Here is a 26,198-nt window from a genome sequence, read left to right as displayed (position 1 = left end):
ACAATGTACCGCGTTACCAAAGGGTCCTGTCTCCAGTGAGCCCGAATGGGAAGAAGCCCCCAAAAGCCCGGACCTCAAACTCCAACTCAAGGCCGTCCAGAGGGCCCAAGAACTGGCGGAGCGTCACCACGTTCCCGTCCCGACTTGGGCGTCGCCTACGGTTTCTGCCGGAGGAGTTCCCCGCGTGGGATCTCCAGCGGATTGATACTCCTCAGGACTTCAATAAAGTTCTTGACTGACTGACTGATGAAGCCAACTGCGCTCCACGTCCGTCGTAACATGTTGTTTTTATCGCCCCCCTGTTAAGCACATAGCTTATCTAGCACTGGTCCGTACTGAACTAAAGCATGCACGCACAATCTGTGATGCTCATTTTTCCACCCCCCACAAAGCTCGTGAATGCATTCAGAAACTACCCCGTCAGGTTTATTTATTCGTACCTTTCAATCTAGACTAGCGCAACGAAAGTTAAATCATGCACCGAATCCGTCAGACTCAAATCTGGCGTACCACATGACGGCTTTAAACCATTCTGAACAATGTATAAACGGCCTTGCGTGCTCCGCGCGAGTTCCACGTCTTATTGACTAGCCTGTACATTCACTGACCGTGACTATGTCAGCCTCCAGCGTAACTCAGAATTTATTGTTTTTGCTGCACTGAAAAGTCAAAATGTTTGCGCAGACACTGCTGATCCCGCGAACCATGTCATTTGAAAAGCACGCCTTTCAGAGAGGCCAACCGAAAGTAACACAGCTTCTCGTCAAACTCAAGTCTCACACGAGGAAAAGAGCTTCGCCGGTTCAACTTTGACCTTGCGCGCGGTGTCGTTTTTTATATCAGGGCAGCCAGGAAAGTTTCAGGAGACGAGCGCCACGGTTCGAGGGATCTCGGTCACTGCCAGCCCGTCGTCTTTCGAGACGGCGCTTGCCGCCAACGCCGGCTGAAGCTATGCGCGAAAGAGCAGCGTGCTGTCCGTAATCCAACCTTCAAATATTGAAACGACGCGGCCCCGTGCCCGTCCGAGGGACGACTTCGGGGGCGGCGAAATGTCGTACGCATGCTTACGCCCTTGCCGTGAGGGTGGCACGCCGTGCAAGTGGAATCTTTCCACGTAGACACAGCAGCCCGCGGGAAAGAAGTCCGCATTTTGGCGTGTATTCAGTTCACTTCTGTGCGTAGGTCATACCGAAAGTCTACTTCAAGTTATGCAAATGGGCTACAGAGATGGTCGCTCACACTCTAATCGGGCTCTCGCTGCGCTCGTAAGAGAGGTCAAGAGTAAACGGCTAACAATAAATTTCGAAATGACAACTTCCGTCTAGAGCTACATTTTCAGTGCTTGGCAAATTGCGCGGCCGCGCAAGTTCTTGGGTGTTCCTCTTGTCGGTTGGTTGCCATGGTTTTTGAAGTGAAATCGCTAGAGGAGGATGTGCACTCATATATAAACACCCTCCGTCGCTTTGTTGGAATCAGATCGTGTGGTACAACGCTACCTACATGCTAACTCTGCAATTATTGCGCAATGGATGCATATTCTGCTCCTGTACTATATGTGGGGTAATCTCTTTATTCAGATCAAACACTTCAACGAGTTACTCACGACTCTGCCAGCGCTTTGATAATTGCAGAGTCTCACCGGCCAACTTTTTGCGGACTGAGTTTCGTAGAAACTCGCGTTTAGTATCTATGTTTAGCAAAACAGAATGCTAATCACACACCTTGCTTATCTAATCGGAATAAAACGGCACGTCTGGGTGCGTTTGCAGCACAGCGCGAAAATCTTGCGCCTGTTTAGCAATATTAGCCTGCAGCCGCTTCGCATCCTCTATGACTGCACATAATTCCTGAAATCTTCACTTCGACTACTGCAGGGACTAGCTCAGAAATGTCGTATGTTAGTAATTGCGATCAAACCGTTAACATTGTCGCACCTCTGCCCTAGATACCGGAATCGTACGTACGGGTGGTTTGTGCCGGAATGAGATATGTACATCTGCGTCCTTTTGACTAGCACACAAAAATGCAAGCCCATTTACGTTGTATCACTTTATATCCCCAATGGAATTCTTCCATCCCATAATTATTGCTTTACGCTTCGTTGCGTAAGCAGCACCCCTTCGCTACGTAGTTCTGAGTGGTTCGTAAACCTCATTGTTGTGCATAAAAGAAAACCGTTAGTAAACGTAAACAGCATATTCATATACCATATACAGAAGGCTTGCGCTATAACAAGGGACTTTTGCCATGACGAAGGTTTCCAGTGGACGCCAGGTCAGCACGAAATTATAGGAAACGTCACTGCTCATAACATCGCTCACGCGGCTCAGCAAAAACAAGTATCGTGGCTAATACCTATAGCGCGGAGTGATGCGCATTGTTTCCTAAACAAGATATATGTCCAATTTTTCAGAGAAACTTGGTTTGTAAATGGTGCGAAAACTCCAAGCAAATAATAAGACGCATACCATGACAAGCGATTAAACATATACGAATAAAATGAGCCACTCTGTTGAAACAGCAATTCATGTTTCAGTTTTTTTCTTCCAATATTCAATTCAAAGTGTAACTGCGATAATATTACATCGTGCCCCGCACTTCGTATGCTATGGATGTGCGGGAAAGCGTGCGTGGATGAACCGAGAAGGACGGTAGCTTGATGCGCGCTTTTCATTCGCGCTTGTAAGAGAGAGAGGAGGGGGAGCGAGCAGTGCCGTTATCAAGCGCGCACCAAATATGGGGGGGGGGGGGAGGCGATGGAAGTGGGCGGGAAGTGAACGTGCGTCTCCTCCTCTAGCCCAGCCGTGCGCTGGTCCGCCTTATCTTGGATTCTTGGAGGCAGCCTCCGGCGAGCCGATGTGGCTTGTGGCTACACTTGCGCTGTCTTCACGCCTAGTGCTGGTGGTCCAGGAATCTCAAATTCTAGAGGCGCATAGAAGGGAGAAGTGGGAAAAGCGTTCCCTCCACTCGGTTTGGGCTGTTCACCGCGCCAGCGTTGTGAAAGCGTGTGTTCGCGGTCATCGAGCGAGATCGGCTCATTTTTTCCTGTGCGCGTTTGACACTGCGCTTGCTAATTTAATTATTAAGTGAATGTTTAATGCTATTATGCGGCCATTAAAACTACGAAGCTTACTTCGTACGTTTGTGCAATAACTTGCTATCGCTGTCAATGCTTCGCCTTTCGGGTGAAACTGGGTCTTTTTTTTCTATTAGATGATTCTTTTGTACTAATCGTTTTGAGCCAGAATTCCTCTGTTAGAAAAGGGGTATGCCGGTACCAGCTACAGGAACCAATATCTTCTTGAATGCAGTTCACAAAAAAGGTGAGAAAAGAAAAACTAGCTAGACACGATCTTTTAAGCAGTGAAATTTTGCAGACTACCGTAGAGTAGTTAGAACACTCTTTACCTTGTAGACGCATGTAAAAACCAACCTTTCCGTTTTGTGTTTTCGACGACAAACAATGCTTCACTGTGACGACCCCGTGCCATATGTTGTCACCATGAGTAAGCGCAGCGCGCACTTGCTATTCTTGCTTATAAGAGCTTTCTGTCGGCGTAGTTTGTGCATACTTGACAAATTCTTAAAGCGCGCAAAAAGACAATGTTGTTTAGTCTTCCCAGGCTAAACTTGACTACTGTCAGCTTATTGTTAATACATTTAGACCAAAGGTTATTACATGATATCATTCTACTCTTGCATCATTCCCTAAAGTCATAAACGCTTTTCGTAGGCATCGGACAAAATACATTTCAATGTAATTATTTGCCGCAATACAGTTTGCTACATGAATGGCCATTCCTTCCTCTTTGGCCGCTAAAGAAATTTAAACAATGTGTTAATACCACCGCTCTGTGGAACGTGAATTCCGATAGTGCTACAGGCAAGCAGTAGGATCCTTTATTGCATTTTCGGGTAGGATTATCTGGCGAAAGAGAAGTGTGCTTAAAGAATGGACTGAGGGGCATTCACGCAATACGCGTAGTTAGGCTGCTAATTGCAATAAATATGACGACGACAAAGAACCGAAGGGACTGCACTATTTGTAGCTTTCTTGTTTTTTTCGAGGAAACTGATTCATAAATTCTGTGTTCCCGGCTCATATTAGTGGCATGTTTTTGAGCAGCGGTACATCAGGCTGTTTGAGTATATATGCTGCGATTGTGCAGGGTGTCCCAGCTAAATGTAGCCAGAGTTTAAAATTTACCGATGCACGCTAACACGACGCGACCAAGTGCATGTTATTGACTATTTTATGTAGTAAGTCACACTATTTTTAGTATTCTGCTTAATTGCATAATTATTCAAGATTAATTAACCAACTTCTGAAGCTACGAAGTCAAGCGAAAAGCTCCAATCAGAAAGTCGCAGAGCGCTTTGCAAGCCGCCCGATTAAACAGTTTCTAACTTTCTATCCATTAGGTATTAGTGTTTTCCCGCTTACTGCAGATGCCGCCGAATACAAAAAAAAAATATAGACCACGTGACATGCCTGCTTGCGCGCAGTGATTGCAGCGGTCCCAAACGTTCCGCGTACAACCGAACATAGCATCTAGCAGGGTAATTTTCTTACGCCAAATTCGTTCGTAAGTTTGCTTAGGGAATTCCGCCCCTGCCCTTCATTCTTGACAGAAATATTGCTATAAGTGTTTCTGATATTTGGTGACCCACACTGTTTCACCCGAATGCACTATAGCACCCGACTGTCATGTTTGAAACGTTGCACTCATATCCTACGGGTATTGCTCGGGAAACGACTGTCTACTATCTATAGAATATCTGGCGGCATTCATGACGTGTCGTTCTACACATTCTACTATTGTTCCATGTGACGATTACGCCAAGTGAGCACAGTAACACCGAATACTGAAATTGGAGGATGGCAAGCTTGTGAGTTCGTAAGCTGTGAGATAAGGCAAAATGCCCCAATGAAGATTGCTGTTGAGATTGTTTTTTTTCCCCATGATTGTGCACACATCTTCACATACAACCTGTTTGGATAATAAATACCATAATAGTGGCTAGCGAAACGAAACCAAAAGCTGCGTTTTACGAAACGCAGTTTGCATTCACGGAAATAACGAAAAAAATAAAGTCATTTCACAAAAGCAGTTTTTTACGCATTAAATGACGCAAAATACAAGCTCGTTTGTTATCTGAGATCGGGAAGAATGCCACGTTTTGCTTAATATAGGTTCAAGAATGGGCTACGTTCTATAAAAACCACCCTATATGCGTACCTAAATATTCTTTTTGTCGCTCACAAGTTACAGTAACGTAGCGTATCACAGTAGTTTATGTGTAGTTATGTAGTTTATATAGCATGACCTGTTTTGGTGATGGAACCCTGGCTACAAAGGAGTATATATATCTGAGCGCTCTGAAGCATGAAATCGTACAACGTGTCAAATTTATCAGTGACTGGTCGGAGTGCTCTTACCTTAGTATATCAGAAGGCCTCCGGGAACTCTGCTTCACATCACCACATGCCATCCGAAATAAAGCAGGACTCAAGGCAAGCATGAAAAGTCAGTTTAATATTCGCGCGAAGCAGCCTTCGCGCATTCTATTGCATGTATGACGACGAAACAAAACAGATATGTCATGTGAGGTTTTATATAAAAAACACCGCGAGTGCTTGTGGCGATAATGTAGTGACTCTTAAGTCTCCTTCAGGAACCAGCCTGAAAGATTCGAAGAGATACTGCTGCGTCCTTCCATACCCAAACATGCACCTTCCGAAAATTTCTCGAGATCCCACTGATAAAGCCAGCAGTGGCAAACCCAAAATAAATAATGCGTCCTTGCGCATATGACCCATAAAGCGTGATGAAATGATTGGCTTACGATTACAAGAACATGGAAAGTTCGGCCATTTCTCCACGCAGATTTTTCTTTGCTGAAGAAGGAAACCATTGTAAAAGATATCGTGTATTTATCTGGCCCTTCTGTCATAGAAGCAAAAAACGAAATATAAATCAGGGAATGCATTCAGATGCATTCCGCATCTGACTATTAAGGGCATTTAAGCTTATTTGACTGGTGAAATCATTTTTTTTTTCATCCGATCGAGTAACTCAGAAGGATGCAGTTGATATAAGCTTTGCGGCTTTTTTGAGAGTTACACGGAATATACGCAGTTCGGAACCTCAAGAAACTTACGCGACATAATTTCTTTGTAAGACCATTACACACGATATAGTGCTTGCGAAGCGATTTACTTTAGGAGTTCATTGGGCCGAGGATGCGACTTCGGACCAGTTAACGATCAGGCCTCTTGGCATTACGCAGAAGTGAATGATCCGTTTGTCGCTGTGCTTAAGAAAATGTGTTCATATCATGAGAATAAAAGAAATGACCAGCAAGTAGAAATTGAATGAACTGCACTGAGTGCGCAGATGTGGCTTTGTGGAGCGAATTATCCTTACGCAGTGAATGAAATCTAGAGAAGGTCAGAATTACCCAAGTATATGGAGGATTTATCAATGTCCTTGCGAGTACTTGCAATGTACTTGCCTTTCTAACGCGAAAAACCATGTTTTTCATGTGACTTCCGCGAAACTGGTGCCGAAATCCGTAACGCAGCTTACGTCATTGCTATAAAAAAATAGAATCAGTGTATCTGCTCATAATAAATAGCTATCATTCAACCGTTGCCAACGGCACACAACTCTGGTTGCCTTTGACGGCGAGCTGCAAAGCAAAAGTTGAGCCCCGACGTATCGGGCACATTTCCCTGTCATCTGCACCTACATTTAAAAAAAGAAATTGATCAATAAACGGGGTTTCACATCCCGCAATTGCACAGGGATTGTAGTGGAAGGCTCGGGAACGATTTCGGCCCCCTGTGAAATCTGAGTGGACAAGCGTTCTTCCATTCCACCCATTCGAACGGCAGCAGCGGCGGTGGGCAACTACACTCACGACCTTGCGATCAGCATTTCTTTTTTCTTTTCTCTTGTTGCTCGACTTCTGACTTTTCGCACGTGCGGCGCTGCGTGCTGTAGCGTGCCCATGTGGGGCACACTGAGCCAATGGATAAGTGTTTGCTCGCACTTAATTCGTCTGGGCAGCACACAAGCTCCGAAATATACCGTTGTGGCATTCTCCTTGCTATCCGCGACTCTTTAGGCCTCGTTTTCGTGCAGCTAAATCTACGCGTACATGATAATTTTTTTCATTTAGCCGGCATCAAAAGGTTGTGGTATAAAACCCGCGACCTCATGCTTTGTGGCAGCACGTCATAGCCACTGAGCGAGCACGACGGTTAAGGCACGTTGCGATCAAAGTGGTCGTTGGGCTCCAATCCACTCTGAGCCAGTGTGCGGGAAAGTGGCCCTCGCCACGGGTCCGTGATTGACGACGATGATGGCGGTGAAGGGGATGTTGCGATAGCGCTGGTCTTTCCAGGTCGTTGTTGGCTAGCCCTGCACTCGGCTCTTCAGCATCTCCCGAGGGGCGTACGGACAGCGCGCGTAGATGCGCGCGCAGTCCTTCCGACCGAGGCCGTGGCGGGCCGCCTTCAGGAGTTCGCGGACCGCTGTCTTTGTCCCCGGGCCGAAGCTGGACCGCTCGATTCGTTGCTCCACACTGCGTTATTTTGCCGCAGGAGAGTGGGGACGAAAAAAACGAAAAGTTTAATACAACAGCAACAAAACGCGACGAATAAGAGGGTGCGAGGCATAACAAATATACCAAGTAAAAAAAGGAGCAATCGAGCCAGAGAAGGCATAGGAAAAATTGGTGTTATTAAATGAAATATAGATATACTAAAATATCAATTAATGAAAGTGGCCGAAACGATTTCTCTCACGTTCGTCCCCTTTCATTTATCCTAACCTTATTTCTATGCATGACAAGCCGGTGTCGGAGGAAAATATAATATAGGTACTCCTAAGGTGTGCGTATGACGCGTGGCCTACCTATTTCGGAGCCGGAAAGAAATTGCTGCGCATGCGCTAGGATGCGACGGAGAGCAACAACCTCAATACTGGCGCAGCTAGTCCAACACCACCTTGATGGCAAAAGGCCTATTCATTTCGATCCATGACGTCTTGTTACCTGGCCCGACTGCCATAAAATCTAATGGGGATGCTACAGAGTAGGCAACAGGGATTTTGACGTCACCGCTTTCATCGCGCCAGCCTTGTCAACGGCAACTTTGGGCCAGGTAGTCTGATGTCATGGATCGTACTAAACAGGCCTTGTGCTGTCTAGGTTGTGTTGGCTAATCACGCACCTCTGTTTCTCTAGCTCTTCTTTCTTCGCGCATGCGCATGGAGTTGAGGAGTTTTCGGCGTACAGGCGACCGGGAGACGGATGGACAGACGGACGAATCGCCTAGCCATATACAGCTTCGCTGTAATATTCGGTAATTAGCCAAGTAGTTATCATGCGAAAATTATTTTGGTGGTGAAGACAACTGACGAACGAACACCGTAGGTCTTAATATCGTATCTTGCAACAGTTTAACATTTAACAACTTGGCTACCATTAGCTGGGACACCCTGCATAGTTAGGCGGCGTGCAATTGGATGATAACTTTCCGTATAATAATATTAGACAGCTTTAGAATAGCGTTTGCAACGAAACGTAAATGCGTTACGCATGTAAAGAAATGGCGTCGCCCTCACTGCGCATGTTCCGAGCGTTATTGGGTTTCTGTGGTTTACGTGCGCTATGATAACGTACGTTATTTTGCGAGTTCAACGTTTGTAATGTTTACGGACGCTAAGAAATAGCGTTGTCCAACATGGCGGCACGCATGACTCTCGCTTCAGCGTGAACTCTCGAATTGGCTACGCTCTTACTCGTGTTGATCACCAGTAACTATTGTAATGAGCTTTCACTTTGTCTAAACTCACCTGAAAGGTTAGTTATGAGCGGATAGCGCATCCCTTTTCTGAGGTCGTTCGGAGATTCTGGCTCCCGTAGGCCTAACGAAACGCATCCGCATAGCAGCAGCAGGATGGTTGCTAACGGATCGCCTCGGCTTGGATACGTTTCGCACGAGGCTTCAGACGGCGCCTTGTTTTATAACGTCTTCTTTACGGTTGCGTTCCATTCGGTAAACTAAAAGACTTGAAAGAGGAGGGGGGGCATAGAGTTTCCCACGATAACACCTAGAGGGAAATCTGGCGCCACCGTCTATGGGAGTTTCTTAAGGGGTGCCGTGCCGTCATGAGAATGACGGTATATGTCTGCGAGGCTTGTGTTGACTGGTGTTGTAAGACGCTTCGTCTAAAACGTGGATACGGCTACACAAATAACGCGTTCTTAAAGTAAAATGTTCATAAAATGTTTCCATTCACGCAGATTGCATCTTTACTCACCTGCAATGCATGACGAAGGGATGAAAATCAATAACAGAGGACAAACTGTTTCAAAGTGAGTGCGAATCTTGTTGTCTGTCGTCCAACTTTAGCGGGCCGCTGATACTTTTTGCGTATCATATAATATTATACATGCAATAAAAAAGTTCTCATAGTTAAACAGACCATGTCTTTGTATAATAATAAAGCTAAAACATCTTTTTACGTGCAGTTTTAGTAGAATATGAATCATTGTTACAGACCGAACGGGGTCTGGCTGGCTCTCCGAGAACGATGCCAATCCGAAGTCACAATATACCGGCATTCCCATGCATACCACGGCACAGCAGCGCCAGATTCCCCTCTAGTACATATGGGGAGAAACTCTACGGGGGGGAGGGGGGGTGGACTCGCACAGTAACCTACTGCAAAAGTGCTTACGTTTGACGTACGTAAGGTGACAAACGCTATTCTAAAACTGTCTGTTATGTCGCAACATATGACGTACTTACTGCATGGTATGGATGATGGCAAAACATTTATTTTCGACCTTTTCGCCGAAAGCATGACGAACCACATCGGTGTGACGTCACAAATCTCAAAATTTACGCTTTCAGTACTTGGACCATTTCAGCGCCAGGAAGTGTTCTAAAAGCTTCCTGGGTGAAGCCTTCGCTTCATTTTGAATGAGGCGCTTTCCTTCCTTATGGATGTACAACAAATTGTAGATAGGAGGAGACGCCATCAGAATGCGTGGTGTCACGAAAAGCTGGTGCGCAAACTACCCAAGGATGTGTCGCCATCGGTCTTTCTTTCTCGCGTATTTACCGACATATGAAGACACCGCTTTGAATAAAAGGGCGCTCGCTTTCATACATAGCAGGCGACGTTACGAAGCGGTGGAAAGACTGCCCTCCCTGTTCGCCTCCGCGACCAAAAAATAGTGCCTCACATGTGAATGAAAGACATAGCCATGTGTCATGCGATTACATATAAAATTAAATTTGATGGCCATTCGTCTCGCAGAATGTTGCGTAAATATTACACTGAATTCGTCCACGCTTTTGAAATTGTTTAGCACCGCAGGAGCGGAGTGACACGTATCCGCGACCAGTGGCCACACTCCTGTGCTTGTGCTCGCGAAAAAAAAAAGATCATAGTAGGTCGAACACAGAAAGCACGAAAGCGTAGAAGTAATACGTGATTAGACGTAAGCTCTTCTCAACCAGTTGTACTATATAGGGGCGGTCGCAGACGGAAAAAAAGCAACTGCACTGGGAAATGGGCGGAGCGTAACTACCGCCCTACTTGCGCAGTGCTACGCCGCAAACGGAGCATAGAAACGTTATCTGCTGGCTCAGTGTAACTTGCCGTTTCTCGTTTAGTGTGCCTTCAACATCGTCTCTTCAGGCACGTGTACTCACTCACCCGAAGAGGCGCACCAGCCTGTCGGCGATGGTTGCAGCCTGCGGGCTGAGCCCGTCCCGGTGCAGCTCGCAGGCGAGCCGCAGCCTGCAGTCGGGCTCGGTGACGTCGTACTTCTGGAGCACTTCGTCGAAGCGCGTCAGGAGGGCCACCATCGCCGGAGCGCTGCTGAACAGACTCGCGGCCGGGTGGCCGGCTGCGGCAGACTTAGACGGAGACAGTTGCGAGGATTCTGCCGAACGCTTCATCAGCATGCCTGCATTGGGGTGCAGAACCCGGGGGGAAAATTGTACATAGGGTTATCGAAGCTAACATATAGTACTTACTGCGAGCTCTATCGAACGAGTTGCGATGAAGTAGACATATTGGTATCATAGAATACAAGAAATAAAATTAATGCGATGTGCTTGCTGCTTACTAAGTTATGAAGTAATGGAGAAACTAAGCCACCGGAAGGCCGGCTATACAATACACCCAAAATAAAGTCAATTGACAAAAAAGTCCCGTCCCGCCTCCTCCAGAGAAATATAAAGGTCAGAACTAAACGCCACTAACTGTATGGGTAAGCGATATGGCATACTTAATTGTGATGTTTCTACAGCTACGCGTGAGTGCGTCACAGAAGAACTTGCTCACTCATAAACTTGACGTTTCTATTCTTCGCCAGCTCTTACAGCTCGCTATTTCGCGCATACCGTGAAGCACTCTAGTACAACGACACCTCAAAGTTTTCTGTTAGATGCCTCCAAAGCGGGCGAAGTCGGCCAATAATGCTATAAAGGAACGCGTCACAGTTGGTGGGATCTGATCTCTTGCCTTCCACCACAGCAGCCTAATGCTCCAACCACTAGGCCGCAATCGCACGCATGCTTCTCTCGCGCGAAAGTCGCCCTTTGAAACTTCTGGCGCGTGTGTCACGTGCCACTTTCTCACAGTCTTCTCTCGTGTCAGCTAGCACTTCGAGACGCTGTGTTAGACTGCACCGCCTTCGGTATCGGCCCGTTATTTCTGTTAGATAGCCCCGCACTGGGTGAAGCGCGCACGCAATGCCCTCGAATTAAAATGAAGGCAAAAAGGAAATGTACGAGAGGATCCAAAACATCACATGAATAGATCTTAGCGAGGTACAATATATGCATAGCCAGAACGCGATATGACGGGGAAGCCGCGTGCGGCCAAATATGCAGCAGCGTGTGTGGTTTCCTCCGGCCTGATTTCTCCTAAATTGGAAGCGCGAGTTTCCCTGTATAGCAGTGGGGAGCATTTAAGCTGGCCATCCTGCTTTCGTAAAGCTGACTACACACACTTTCGACGCTTAAAGAGATTCAATGAAAGTACGTATGACAAAGAGTTTATAAAATTTTGCAAGCGAGAAGCAAAATGCTCAGTCGCGACCTCAATCTCTTAGACGATGCTTAAACTACTAGCTTTTCTGCTCTGTGGTTGACAGATTTCTGGAGAATTATTGCGACAAAGTACGGGATAAAGCGAACGCACATGAAGTCAAACAACGAGGACTGTTTCTTATACTTGAGAGAGAGAGAGAGAACAACTTTAGTGAAAATGCCTGCAGAGTCGGTTAGGCTTCCTCCACGCAGGGAGAACAAGCTTTTACCGCGACGCGGCCACTACGTCAGTCTCGTGCATTGTGCTCATACTTAAACACATTATAAATACATATCACCACATACACCATTAATATTATTTTTTTGCAACCTTTGGCGTTGGAACATAAAACGAAAGGACGTGTAACTCGGCCTTTTTTTATGCATAGTTGTATAAAACATTGCGTACGAATTCACTTTCAGTTGGCCCCACCAGTCTGATAAGGTCGAGCTGTATAAGTAATGAGATGACTGAGCCGTCCAATTAGAAAAAAAAAATGAAGAGCTGCGGATTTTTGTGTCAACTTTGAGAGACACCTGGTGTGCAGTTGAATGTGGCAGAGAATTAGCAGGTGCGGTGAAACGAAACTTCTTATTCACAGGATGGCGTTGAATTGCGCAAGACAATTGTATTTAGAGATCGATGATAATGGCCTTCGTCCTGCAGGGAACATGAAATAGGATGACGATGATGGTGACGTTGTGCTAGGCTTTCATACTTGGCGACCCGCGGTATACGCGTGGCCATTCATTGCTGCAAGTGAATCCGTCTATTCAGTCAACCCCGAAAAAGGCCAACAGAATACTGCGGCCACTCCGATGAAACATAAAATAAAGCATAAGATTATGAATCTACAGTCCCAAAAGGGAGGTTGTTGTCTTGGATAACACTGTAACCAGTTCGAACACTAATAGAGTTTGGTAACTTCACGAAAGCACCGCCAATGCAGCTGCTTTTTGTGTTTTCAACTAAACCTAATTGTAACAGCCTTAACGACCCGGAAAGAAATCTGCGCTGTTGTGTTTACCTTAGGACTAACTTATGTTTAATAACTAATATGTATTATTACTGTCTAACCCATAGATACACACGTCCAAAAGATGGCAGACATTGAAATGCACAAATAGTCTATAGTTTAGCAACTCCTCATATTAAAGAGTTTCTGGGCAAATGAAATATATTAGGACGGACATTTTCATAGTACAATAAGGCGCACCGGCGCTGATTTCGTTAGGACACCTATCCAGCCTTAGGGCTGTATAGATAACTCCTTTTCTAACCGATGCTACAATAAGCTACATGTTAAAGCGCAACCGCAACACTCGCATAAGCGCGATGGCCTTGCGAACTGGCTCATTCTAGACACAACTTATAGACAGAGCGCCTTAGGAATACCTACCGCTCTACTATTACTGCCATTAACAAATGCAGCTCCGCGCACGCTGGTTATAACAACGGTTTCTTTTCCCGGCTTGTTTTCTTTTTCTTCACGCAGATTTAAAACAAAAATTACCTATGACAGATAGCGCTGGTCTACGTTTTCAAATACATTTGTGGGTGAAGCGCAAATCATCTTCATAAACAATCGCCCTGCCCTGCTGGCTAATTACCAATTTACTAACTCACTTCCGAATTATTATCTTCAGAACACATGTGGAAATTGAGAAATTGAAACTGAGTAGTGATGAAGTCATGTTTGCTTAATACAAGTTCACTTTCTAAATGCTTGGCATAAAATGTGCTACGAAATAAGTTGGTGTTCCATATAAAATTTTGCCGAAAGCGTGCCGCGTAGAGCAGGTTGGGGCGTCTGTAGCTGGGGCGCCATACATTTAATAACAAATGGTGTGGACAGATATCTAAAAAGTGGCATTGGGCTTATAATATCTGCTAAGCAAATAAGATTTCATTAGTGCTCGGCTATAACACAATTAGAACATGTGTCCTAAAGATAATTAATAAAAGGGTAATTAGTGAATCTTCTTTATTTAGCCTCCTGTAGATTGCGACTGGTTACATAAGGACGTTCTATATTTCATGTAATCCGCTTGAACAGTCCGCATTGCCCTATATGCTTTTTGGGATCGCAAGAAAGAGAGAGAGAGAGAAAGAGAGAAGTGAGTTATGGAAATTCAACGCACTAGATCGAATCTATGAGGCAAATATTTAGTGAAGCGGGGAACTAAATGCTTTACAACTAATGGCGGTGCGTGCAGTTATGTTTACTTTCATAATACGCAATCTTTGTGTTTATCCACCCCAAAGGCAACAACATTATCGCCATCCAATGTCGAAGTTTATGCACTGCATTGCTCACATGCTACGCCTAAATTAAGAAAATGAGAACACAATTTCGCGCGGACACACAATGTGAAACGTCTACGCAGCTGTCAAAGAATTCGCGAAATATTATGCACAATTTGATGAAGAGGTCGCTGTGCTTAGGGGCGGTGAGCCAACATTAGATGTTCAAGTTGTATGTAGAAATTATCATTATTTCGATTATGTAGAACAGAGTTGAGCCTCCTGGTACTATAGACCCTTTTCACGGAGGAGTTTGCTCCGGAGAAACGAGATGGCGCTTTGGACGGCGCGCCGAACATTGCCTCAGCGAAAGCGCGCGAATACAAAACCATTAGCACTACTTCCCTGTTCTGTGCGATCAGCTGCCGGAAATGCAAGAGGGTGTTCGCTAACGCACTGTGCTTCATTCATGCTGCAAGATGTGGAGCTGTAGTGGGAAGACGTGTGCTGTAGTTGCTTGCAAAAATAGTGACTGGCATATTAAGAAACGGAACGAATCTGTATGACCAAGTTCACGGACAACTGCTGCGTGAGGACTGCCCGTGTTGCTGGCCCTTCGCAATGCACGGTTTTCCCCGAGGATAAAAAAATTAACTTATCCACCAGCGTTGTATCGCAGACCACCAAAGGAAGTGCTTCAAAGCCGGAACGTCGGAAAGGCTGAGTACCGCTCGTTATGCAATCGCAATGAGAGTACCGCCGCTTCATGGCATTAGTTTCTCGGACATTATCTACGCGCATCTACCCCAACTGACACGCAAACTGCCTCGACGCACAACCGGTGATCGTGGATCACTCGTCAGGCTTCGCTAAAGCTTTCTAATGTCGTTGCAGCAAAGATCGCGCTACAGTTCTTTTTTTTCTCTACTCGAATGGTCTCTTTCTCGCTTTCGGTCAAGTGAAGCCTCACCGAAACTTGCCTTGTTGTAGGATCTTGAATACACGAGTTGGTATGGACGAACTCAGTTAAGTTTGGCAAACTTAAAGGAACACTAAACAACAGCGCTAACTGAGTTGAAAGTGTTAAAGTAAGCTCTGGAAAATTTATTTTTATAAGTTGGCGCAAAAATGGTGTTCGCTGTAAAATAATTTACAACCTTAAAAGTGAATAACGACGTAGATTACAGTGTTTATTAGTGAAAATAAAACAAATGCCAAACATTTTTTTTTTTCAATTCCGCGACATTACCTCAGAGCCGTGCGTTTTGATGTCGCAGATTTCAAGGTATTTTCTCGTATTTGGGCCTTTCTGGCACAGGTACAGTCCTCGATACTACCTAAGCAGACTCCCTGGTTCTCTTATAATGAACTGCTGTGGTGCTTCGTTATCAGTAAACGGTTAATTTGATCCAAGCATAAGTCGTTAAAATGCATGACATCGCGATGAGGTGGTGTCAGAACATGCGGCGTCACTCCTCGTGCTTCGTGTACCCTCTCTCTTCTATTCTCGCTGTAGGAGCGGCTCTATTGATTTTTAGAGAAGCCTGGAGAAGCGTAATTTTCGGATACATCTAATTTACTCTCAGACAATTCCAACGTTACTCGCCATCAAGAAAAATTTAAACGACCTAATAATATTATTTCACTCCATGGCCAACACATGCTTACGAGAATTTCCATAAAATGTTGCTGGGCTTTAGGTTATTTAATATCGCGTTGAAATAATGAGTGATTGGTTTTGTGAACTAACCGCGACCGAAGCTTCCCTCTAGCGTATCAATGGGACCCTTCAGTGGGCTTTGCGTTTAAATTTTCGTGCTGAAATCAGAATTTTTTGCCGTATCAACCGATTTAGCGCATATCAGAAATAGTAAGGTAGGCCTTTTGGGGGTTTTATGCAGCGGAAGCAGTTCAGCTTTCCGCGTACCAAGAAGTCACCGCACACTACAAGTGTGAAGCAAATGTATCCGCAAAACATTGCCGGATCAAGCGTGCCATCACATTGACGGCTGACAGACGTGCAGCTTACGTGCGAGCATCAGGTGACAACGCCGAGACAGGAGGCGACCGAGACCACTTAGTGTCGAGCATCTTGAGCTGACGGGCACAGGCCGGTTCTCCCAGAATATATTAGCCCCTTTAGAAACAGCAGCCGTGTCCGTTGGTTACGTTTCCGGTGCAGGTGCAGGGTAAAGTCACTTCAGCTCGCTGCATTACCCCTCTTTAGATTATTCCCCATTTAATGAGATTGTCTGTCAGGACAATAGAGCGTTGTTTTGGCTCTGTTCCTTTGAATCGAGACACGGCAGGTTTTGAAATTAACGCTGCTAGTTAACTCACCCGGGTTGAGGTTGAGCGCGTTGATGGCGTGCCCGGTGCCTGCAAGGGTAGCGGGTCCCGTGAAGACCAGCGGCAGCAGTGGCAGCGCCATGAGCGAGAGGGCGAGCGCGATGGGCGAGTAGCGCGTCAGGCTCTGCCACAGGGTGTCGTGCGACGGCTGGTTCTGCTGGCGGCGCGTCAAGGCCGGGGAGGTTCCTCCCACCAGCAGGCAGCTGCAGAGCGCCACCGCCAGGAACGCCACGGTCAGGCTGAGTCGCATGGCGTCACTCTCGTGCCTCACGTCTGGCTGCGAAGGGAAGGAGCGTATGAGGAAAGCAAAAATGAAGTACGCCATCTAAAAAGTTCAAAGCCGGTGGCCTGATAAGCTATGCGCACCATGCGCTTTTCGGCAGACAACCTAGCGCGGTGCCAACATAAAATAAGATATTCCATTACAATGTTACTTTAGTTCCGCGGTCGATTTTGACAGGAAGTCAGGGGGAGACGCGGACATGATAAATGCGAAATGGTTTTGCAGTGATGAGAGAGAGAGATATAACAAGGCGAGGAAAGGCAGGGAGGTCAACCAGACGAGCGTCCGGTTTGCTACCCTACACTGGGGTTGATGGAAAGGGGAACAGAAAGAATAAAAGAGGAAGGAAGTGATGACTGTGTGCAGTGAAGCACCGTGACACCAAAGTGGAGTTCCATAGTTGGTGATGTACGGTGATCGCATCTGGGACGACCAAAGGGCCAGTGGTCATTGCGCGAATAGGAGGCTGTGGGCGAGCTATGGGGCTTACTCGAGAGTTGCAAGCACTAGATTAAGAGCATCCAATAGTTGCACTGCACTTCACGCTGACGGAGTATGCAACTTGCTGAAAAGCACACGAAGGGTATTTATGAGGGACAGAAGCATCACAACCCCTTGCTGTTCTTCTTCGGACGATTTACCAGGAGTCGGTGCTGTGGACTCTACCACCGTGCGCTGTATCCTTTGAGGTGACTGTGGCTCCGGCTGTGGCACTGGCTGTGGCACCGGCTGTGGCATCGGCTCTGGCATCGGTCGTGGTTCCGGTTGTGGCTTCGGCTGCGGCTCCAGCTGCGGCTCCGGCTGTGGCTTCAACTGTGGCTTCAGCTTTGCCATTGGCTGTGGCCCCGGCTGTTTCTTCGGCGGTGGCTTAAGTTGTGATGGGGGCTGCCGCTTTAGTAGCGCGGGACAAGCTTCAGTATTGCTGTTGTGCGGCACGACCTTAGCGTTGGCTCCGCCAAGCCTAGGTGCCAGAGGAGGAGGAGTTGTCGGTTGTGGCGCGTTCTTCAAGGAGGCACTTGTGTTCTTTGAAGCCCGACGGCGTCGGGAGCGTCGCTTTCTAACGGCCGCAACAGCTTCCCGAAGAGATGAATGGTCTCTCGCCATCTGCTTCAGGACCTCCCGTTCCTGCTTCATTTTGAGACAGTCCTTTGACGTAGCATCATGGGACCCAATGCAATTGGGGCATTTGAGGACGGTGGCTACACAGGAATCTACAGCGTGGTGGTGTGCGTAGTGCCAGCAAACTCTCGTGTTCTCGCACACTGCACTTACGTGCCCCAGCCTCATATAATTGCGGCATTAGAGTGGCCTTCGGATAAAAAGTCGTACGGGGTGTCTAAAGTCGCCCACCTCGGTGTGTGAGGGAAGGGATTGGCCCTTTAAAACTACCTTCACACAGCGGGATTCGCCGAGTAGAGACACGTGATTTATGGCGAAGCCATCAATGGCTGACTTCACTAGAATAGGCGAGTAAGCGCTGGACATGGAGACGTCCACGTCGTAGATCACACCAGTAGTGGTGTCACCAGTCGCTCTCCAGAGGAATATATAAGCGGACCTTCATGCCCCCAAGTTCCGTAAGTTTGCCCAAAGTTCGCAGCGCATTCTCACGTACAACGAAAACGAACACCGTTATTGACCTCCGCAGATAGATATCATATATGCTTTTGTGTCTGTCTATCCGTCTGTCTGAGTGAGGATCTGGCCGTTTTCCTTTCACGGCAATTTAGGTCAATGGGTGATTCATGGTCTAGTGGGTAGAACATTCTATCTATCTATCTATCTATCTATCTATCTATCTATCTATCTATCTATCTATCTATCTATCTATCTATCTATCTATCTATCTATCTATCTATCTATCTATCTATCTATCTATCTATCTATCTATCTATCTATCTATCTATCTATCTATCTATCTATCTATCTATCTATCTATCTATCTATCTATCTATCTATCTATCTATCTATCTATCTATCTATCTATCTATCTATCTATCTATCTATCTATCTATCTATCTATCTATCTATCTATCTATCAAGAGAGAAATTTATAAATGAAGGGAATCATAGCATATAAAATATATCATCGCCAATAACCCGACCATGCCAAGATTTGCATTAACGTCACCAATCATCTCCGAAGGACGGATGCGTGGCCAATTTATTGATGCTGCTACCTTGAAGAACATGTTTGCTTGTGTGTTCAGGAACTGTCGCTCAGGGTTATTGGATAATCAGAAGAATCATTATAGTCAGTGAGAGACCTGGCGCCCCAACTACGGAGGGCCTAGTCTTGTTTTTTGTATTTTAAGGCTCTGAAATGATGTGATGGGACCAACGGTGTTTTATTAGCAGTTGCCTTGCGCTCGTAGGTGAATTTTTTCGTTGTCGTTGATTAACTAATCAGGGAAAATTAATTGTCTAAGTATATAATTACTTGCCTAATTGCGTAAGCTCGAATGTGAAAACGTGCATTATATTCGAAAACATCATCTTCAACAGTTTCCAACTCGCTGCATTTCCCTCCAGTTATTTTACCAGCGTTTTAAGGTTGTGGCGCAAAAGCAAAAATGAACGCGATGTGAGGGTGGGCGGGCACGCTTCGCGCTCGCGCAAGCAGCAATCTCCAGAAGGGGCTTCGAAGAATCAACACCGCTCAATCACTGACTTGGTGACCGCGAAATAGTGACATGTCAATGGCGCTACTGCTGGATGCTGCTACGAACCGGAAGCCGCGTCAGGCACACAGCATTGCACACAAGCTTAGGGCGGCGAAAGCAATTACGACCAAACCAACATAAATAAATAAATAAATAAATAAATAAATAAATAAATAAATAAATAAATAAATAAATAAAAAGTACTGAGCCATTCCACTCTGTGAAGGTGGATGATCAGCGAAGCTTTTTTACACACGATAGAGAGGTGACACGGAATTTTGAACAAATCATCGTGATTTTTATGTATATGCGCATAGACGACGGGACCGCCGCCCCGAGGAACCGGAGGAAACTAGACACGCATGACGTCTTGACGGGACCGCCACCACGGAGGAGCGGAAGGAAAGGAGATACGCAAACGCTTGGAACGCCGACAAAAAGAGGGCAGTGCGAACGTAGACATGGCGGACACGGGTCAAAGTGCAGTATCTGTTCTTGTGAGCTTAATATGTGATACGCGTTCTATTTGGACCCAAGATGTCAAACTCATTTTTGCAAGTTGGCGGAGTGCTTGAAGCCTTGATTGTTATGCGCTTGTGGGCTCTGCCTTACGGGGGTATGAGCGATTGCTTACGGGGGTATAAGACATGGTATTTTTTCTTGCTCACGTGGGCATGAACCATTGCTGATGATCATACATTTTTGGAGCTTGTTCTTTATTGAAACGTATGCTCTTCTGTACTTTGTATGGGTAATCACAATGAATGTATGCACTGTCCGCTTCATTTTGCTGAGTGCTTGTAGCCTCTGCATTATAAGGGTGATGAAGCATTGAATTTATGCTTGCTTAAGGGGGTATGGACCATTGCTGACGATGACAATTCAGCAAGCAAGCAAGCAGGGGCTGCTTGGTAATAGCAGCAGCTAATTGCTACACCGTCGCCTTGTAACTTTTGGTGGTCATCAAGTCCGCCATTGAGCGGCGTTAATTCGCTTTTTCAGAGTGCTGCTGTAGTGCGCGCGCCAAACTCGACCGCCCGCCTTCACTTCGCATTAATCTTTGCGTTTTGCACCACAACATGGAAACGCGGAAAAAAATAAAACGGGGCTAGATTTGCAAGTTGGCAAAAGTTGAACAGGATGTTTTCGAATGCGATGCAGAATTTGACGTTTGAGATACAGCAAAAATTCAAGTAACTATAATTTTAGACAAATAATTGTCACTAATTGGCTAATCAATAAAAGAGATACATGCAACAGCTTGCGCGAGACGACTGCTAACAAAACACCGTTGGTCTTATCGTCGTATCACGTAGCCCTTTTCTTTATACGGATTGAATCGTGTTAGCCGGCACCATTCTGGCTGCCTACGTTCTGTTAGGCTAGGTTAGGTTACTTAGTATGATTCTAGCCTAGCGTTGCGCTACTGTCTTAATTTATAAAGAGTCAGCGTTGTCTCCTGAAATAGGGACGCACGCACACACAAAGCCGTATTGATGTCAATGGCACAAAGCTGCCTTCGTGGGTCTTGGAAAAGCCATGACCTATGATTCACCGTTGGTCTCACCGTCGTATCGCGTAGCTCTTTTCCTTAGACCGCTTGAATCGTGTTAGCCGGCACAGACGGGATATGCTTGAGTGGCACGCCGGGGAGCTAGAAGATGCGCTAGTTCCGGTTCTAGAAAACGATGCAAAACAAAATCTATATTAGTGGCGCCATCCTGTGGTGCCATTGAATGGTGAGCACGCGAAATTTGCGACACCTTCAGGTCATTCTTTCGGTCATTTCCTGCACCTAACAAAAGTTGCAGATAATGAAGGTAATCACGGAAGTCACTGTGTCTTCTGAGCAAAAGAACACCGTGTCTTCCATCTCATCCTGAAAACATTTTTTACTATTTGCATTTAGGGACATGACTCATCAATAGCAGCCGTGCTCACGCCACTTTTTTCCTGCGGTCGATGGCTTTTCCTGAAACTTTCTGGATTTTCTGGACAACGCTCATGGATAAACCATCCATAGTCCACTGCACATCGGTGGTAAGCAACTAGTACATGGCAATTCTTGGCTCCGAGAGATAAGCTGGATTCCCCCATTTGTGATTATATTGATGGAATGTGTCAGCCTCGTCGTCATCATCATCATCATCATCATCCTGGTTACACCCACTGCAGGGCAAAGGCCTCTCCCATACTTCTCCAATAACCCCGGTCATGTACTAATTGTGGCCATGTCGTCCCTGCAAACTTCTTAATCTCATCCGCCCACCTAACTTTGTGCTGCCCCCTGCTACGCTTCCCTTTCCTTGGAATCCAGTGCGTAACCCTTAATGACCATCGGTTATCTTCCCTGCTCATTACATGTCCTGCCCATGCCCATTCTTTTTCTTGATTTCAACTAAGATGTCATAAACTCGCGTTTGTTCCCTCACCCAATCTGCTCTTTTCTTATCCCTTAACGTTACACCCGTCATTCTTCTTTCCATAGCTCGTTGTGTCGTCCTCAATTTAAGTAGAACCCTTTTTGTAAGCCTCCAGGTTTCTGCCCCGTAGGTGAGTACTGGTAAGACACAGCTATTATACACTTTTCTCTTGAGGGATAATGGCAAGCTGCTGTTCATGATCTGAGAATGCCTGCCAAATGCACCCCAGCCCATTCTTATTCTGATTATTTCCGTCTCATGATCCGGTTCCGCCGTCACTACCTGCCCTAAGTAGATGTATTCCCTTACCACTTCCAGTGCCTCGCTACCTATTGTAAATTGCTGTTCTCTTCCGAGACTGTTAAACATTACTGCAGATTTCTGCAGATTAATTTTTAGACCGACTCTTCTGCTTTGCCTCTTCATGTCAGTGAGCATGCATTGCATTTGGTCCCCTGAGCTACTAATGCAAGGCAATATCATCAGCGAATCGCAAGTTACTAAGGTATTCTCCATTAACTTTTATCCCCGGTTCTTCCCAATCCAGGTCTCTGAATACCTCCTGTAAACACGCTGTGAATAGCATTGGACAGATCGTATCTCCCTGCCTGACGCCTTTCTTTACTGGGATTTTGTTGCTTTCTTTATGGAGGACTACGGTGGCTGTGGAGCCGCTATAGATGTCTTCCAGTATTTTTACATACGGCTCGTCTACACCCTGATTCCGTAATGGATCCATGACTGCTGAGGTTTTGACAGAATCAAACGCTCTCTCGTAATCAATGAACGCTATCACCGGATTGATAGTGTGAATATGGTCTATTGTTGAGTAGCCTTTACGGAATCCTGCCTGGTCCTTTGCTTGACAGAAGTCTAAAGTGTTCCTGATTCTATTTGCGATTACCTTAGTAAATAATTTGTACGCACCTGACAGTAAGCTTATTGGTCTATAATTTTTCAAGTCTTTGGCGTCCCCTTTCTTATGGATTAGGATTATGTTAGCGTTCTTCCAAGATTTCCGTACGCTCGAGGTCATGAGGCGTTGCGTATACAGGGTGGCCAGTTTCTCTAGAACAATCTGCCCACCATCCTTCAAGAAATCTGCTGCTACCTGATCCTCCCCAGCTGCCTTCCCCCTTTGCATAGCTCCCAAGGCTTTCTTTACTTCTTCCGGCGTTACTTGTGGGATTTCGAATTCCTCTAGACTATTCTCTTTTCCATTATCGTCGTGGGTGCCACTGGTACTGTATAAATCTCTACAGAACTCCTCAGCCACTTGAACTATCTCATCCATGTTAGTAACGATATTGCCGGCTTTGTCTCTTAACGCATACATCTGATTCTTCCCAATTCCTAGTTTCTTCTTCACTGCTTTTAGGCTTCCTCCGTTCCTGAGAGCATGTTCAATTCTATCCATAATATACTTCCTTATGTCAGCTGTCTTACGCTTGTTGATTAACTTCGAAAGTTCTGCCACTTCTATTCTAGCTGTAGGGTTAGAGGCTTTCATACATTGGCGTTTCTTAATCAGATATTTCGTCTCCTGCGATAGCTTACTGGTATCCTGTCTAGCGGAGTTACCACCGACTTCTATTGCACACTCCTTAATGATGCCCGCAAGATTGTCGTTCATTGCTTCAACACTAAGGTACTCTTCCTGAGTTAAAGCCGAATACCTGTTCCGTAGCTTGATCTGAAATTCCTCTATTTTCCCTCTTACCGCTAACTCATTGATCGACTTCTTATGTACCAGTTTGAACTAGGTGAACTTTTTCCACACACGACACCCGTTGTTGGCTCTAATGGAGGAAATTGTTTGACATTATCCCGCGAAGCTTGTAGCGCACAAAACATGTTGAGCGGCAGTTTTTACGCACTTCATCCCTGCATTGAAGTAGTACTGAAAAATTTGGCAAGTAGGCAGCAGTGAAAATACGGGATACCCCAGCACGAACGTTCCTTTTCTCCTACTGAATTCTTGCACATACTTCTGAATTTAGAACTGCATGAATTACTTATAACGTGCTCTACACTATAACCAATTGCTCCAGCCTCTTAACTCTCTGTCTATCAAGGCGAACATTTTAGGACGTTTTGGCACCATGATGCAATCATCTTAATTAATCAGGTGCAGGAAAATGTTTCGTAAGCTTATATATAATAACATAAAACTGATTGTTTAGAAGAATTAATCGTTTGTGGCGCTCCAATAATTTTGTAGACCTAACCTGATGCCAGAAGCCACCCCCCGCCCTCTCCCTAAAAAAATATGCAGCAGCATTGGCTATGTTTGAGGTCCAGAAAATCCTTCTGTTGTAGGATCATCCATAGCAGAAAATCTGAATAAAGAGCTAAGCAACAAGGAATAGACGTCCTTGAGGGCATACCTACCGATTGTACTCCGCACTTTCGATCCTGCTAGGAGGAGCGCAAAGCCAACGTTTTCGGGGGGCACGAGCGACAGCAGTAGCCCGGCGGCTTCAGGTGACTGGCACTCCTTTGCGGACAGAGACCGTTGGGATGCAGATACGCAGCGGAGCACTGTTCCTGCTTCTGTCAGTCGCCGGTTCGTACGAGTGAGTACCGCCGATGCCCAAAGTGGGGGGGTGCCGTCCCATCGTCGGGGTGGGGGAATCTCTCCCCTCTCCATATTTTTACTCTTTTCATTACTTCGTGACTTACAAGCAAGGTTTTTTATATATGTTTATCGCGTGTCCTGCATTTCATGTGGTTCGTTTTTTTTTTTTTTTTTTTACTTATTAGTTGCCGCGTAACGGTGCCTGCTCTTCGTGGGTCGGATCGTGTGGCCGGGAATGACTCGAAGTGGATGGCACCCGCTGCTTCGGGGCCAGCGAGGAGCTGTAGTACAAGCGCGGCGTCCCCGTCGGATCCGGTCCACCCTCTCAAGTAGCGCCGCAGAAACCTCCTCCTCGCCCCCAACCCCGTCGACAGCTGACGCGGAAGCCGCGAGGGCGCCGTGCCGGCATCGCGTCGTCGTGACCGCCGCTCACCTTGCCCATAGGCAATGCATGCGCACGCACTTTAACGGAGACGACGTGCCGCCGTCGCCGCCCAAACCTAACCCCCTCCCCCACCTCCCTTCGCGAGTCGAGAAGAGGCAACGCGGTCCAGTTTGGCGCCTTTCGCCCGCCGGGAAATCGACTCCCTTACCCCCTCGCGCATCGAGCGCGCGCTTCCTCAAGTTCACTCGGCCAGGGTCGCGGCAGGCGCTGCCCGGGTGGCTCGGTAACCCGTCTCTCAGAGGGCGGGTGCGGCAAACATTTGAAGTGAGCTGTCCCGGGGTTGAAGTCAGCGTGTCTCTGGGCGAGCTATGCCTCCAAGGGGCTATAGAGACGGCGAATATGTGCGCTCGTGTTGCTCAAAGAGCCGAGGGACGACGTAGGGGAGAGCTATACGACCAAATATGCAGGGTTCTGTAACGTGCACCCAATGTACGTTGCACACGAGCCCTCCCCGTCCACCCTTCCCTATCGAAATCGCCAGCCAGGTCAAAAGAACACAGCCAAGTATGTGCCAGAGCTGGCATATGCGATGCTCGACAAGAAGTAGGTAGGACCTTTGCAACAGGTATTAGACGAGATGCGCTATAAAAGAATGACAAAGAGGAATCAAACCCAAGGAAAGGGAAAGGAAGAAAAAAAAAACATGCACACACTCCCCCCGTTCCACACACACACACAGTGCGTGGGGAGCCTGAATTCTCCATGGGGAGCATGAAATGTCCCTGTGTTTTACAGCGATGTTTTATTATTCGCAGTAGAATTGTAGTCGCGTTTATATTTGTTAGAATGGTCGGTGTATTAGAACAAAATTGACTTGAACGAAAGAGGCCATAAAAAGGCATTGGCCTTCACGTGTTGCAAAAATAGGTGCCTGCTTTGCTCAATGAAACTGCAATTTTATCCAGGCCTTGCGGCCAATTTAGTGCAGGACTAATAGAAACATTACATACAGCACAGATGTGCATAGTACGCGCGCAAGCGCGTATTCATGTCCTTTTCCCTCATCAATGGACGTCCTAGTCGAAATTTATCTGACGAGACCCTTAAGTAGTATAATTGTTGGCTTTTTTGTCATTGTGACTAGGATGTTC

General features: G+C 46.3%; 1 protein-coding gene across 1 annotated transcript; it reads right to left on the bottom strand.

The window, feature by feature from the left end:
• Positions 1 to 5,515: 5,515 nt before the first annotated feature.
• Positions 5,516 to 25,803, bottom strand: Osi17 (DUF1676 domain-containing protein Osi17). Its single transcript, XM_055076159.2, has 4 exons — positions 24,476 to 25,803; positions 16,707 to 16,992; positions 10,740 to 10,992; positions 5,516 to 7,590 (listed from the first exon to the last, which is right to left on the bottom strand). The coding sequence occupies exons 2-4, from the start codon at positions 16,963 to 16,965 to the stop codon at positions 7,422 to 7,424; spliced, it is 681 nt and encodes a 226-aa protein (XP_054932134.1). The 5' UTR covers positions 16,966 to 16,992; positions 24,476 to 25,803; the 3' UTR covers positions 5,516 to 7,421.
• Positions 25,804 to 26,198: the final 395 nt, after the last annotated feature.

Source organism: Dermacentor andersoni, chromosome 2 (genome assembly GCF_023375885.2).
Source record: "Dermacentor andersoni chromosome 2, qqDerAnde1_hic_scaffold, whole genome shotgun sequence".
Taxonomy (NCBI): Eukaryota; Metazoa; Arthropoda; class Arachnida; order Ixodida; family Ixodidae; genus Dermacentor; species Dermacentor andersoni.
The sequence above is the reverse complement of the archived record's forward strand: the minus strand, read 5'-3'. Positions and strand labels throughout refer to the sequence as shown.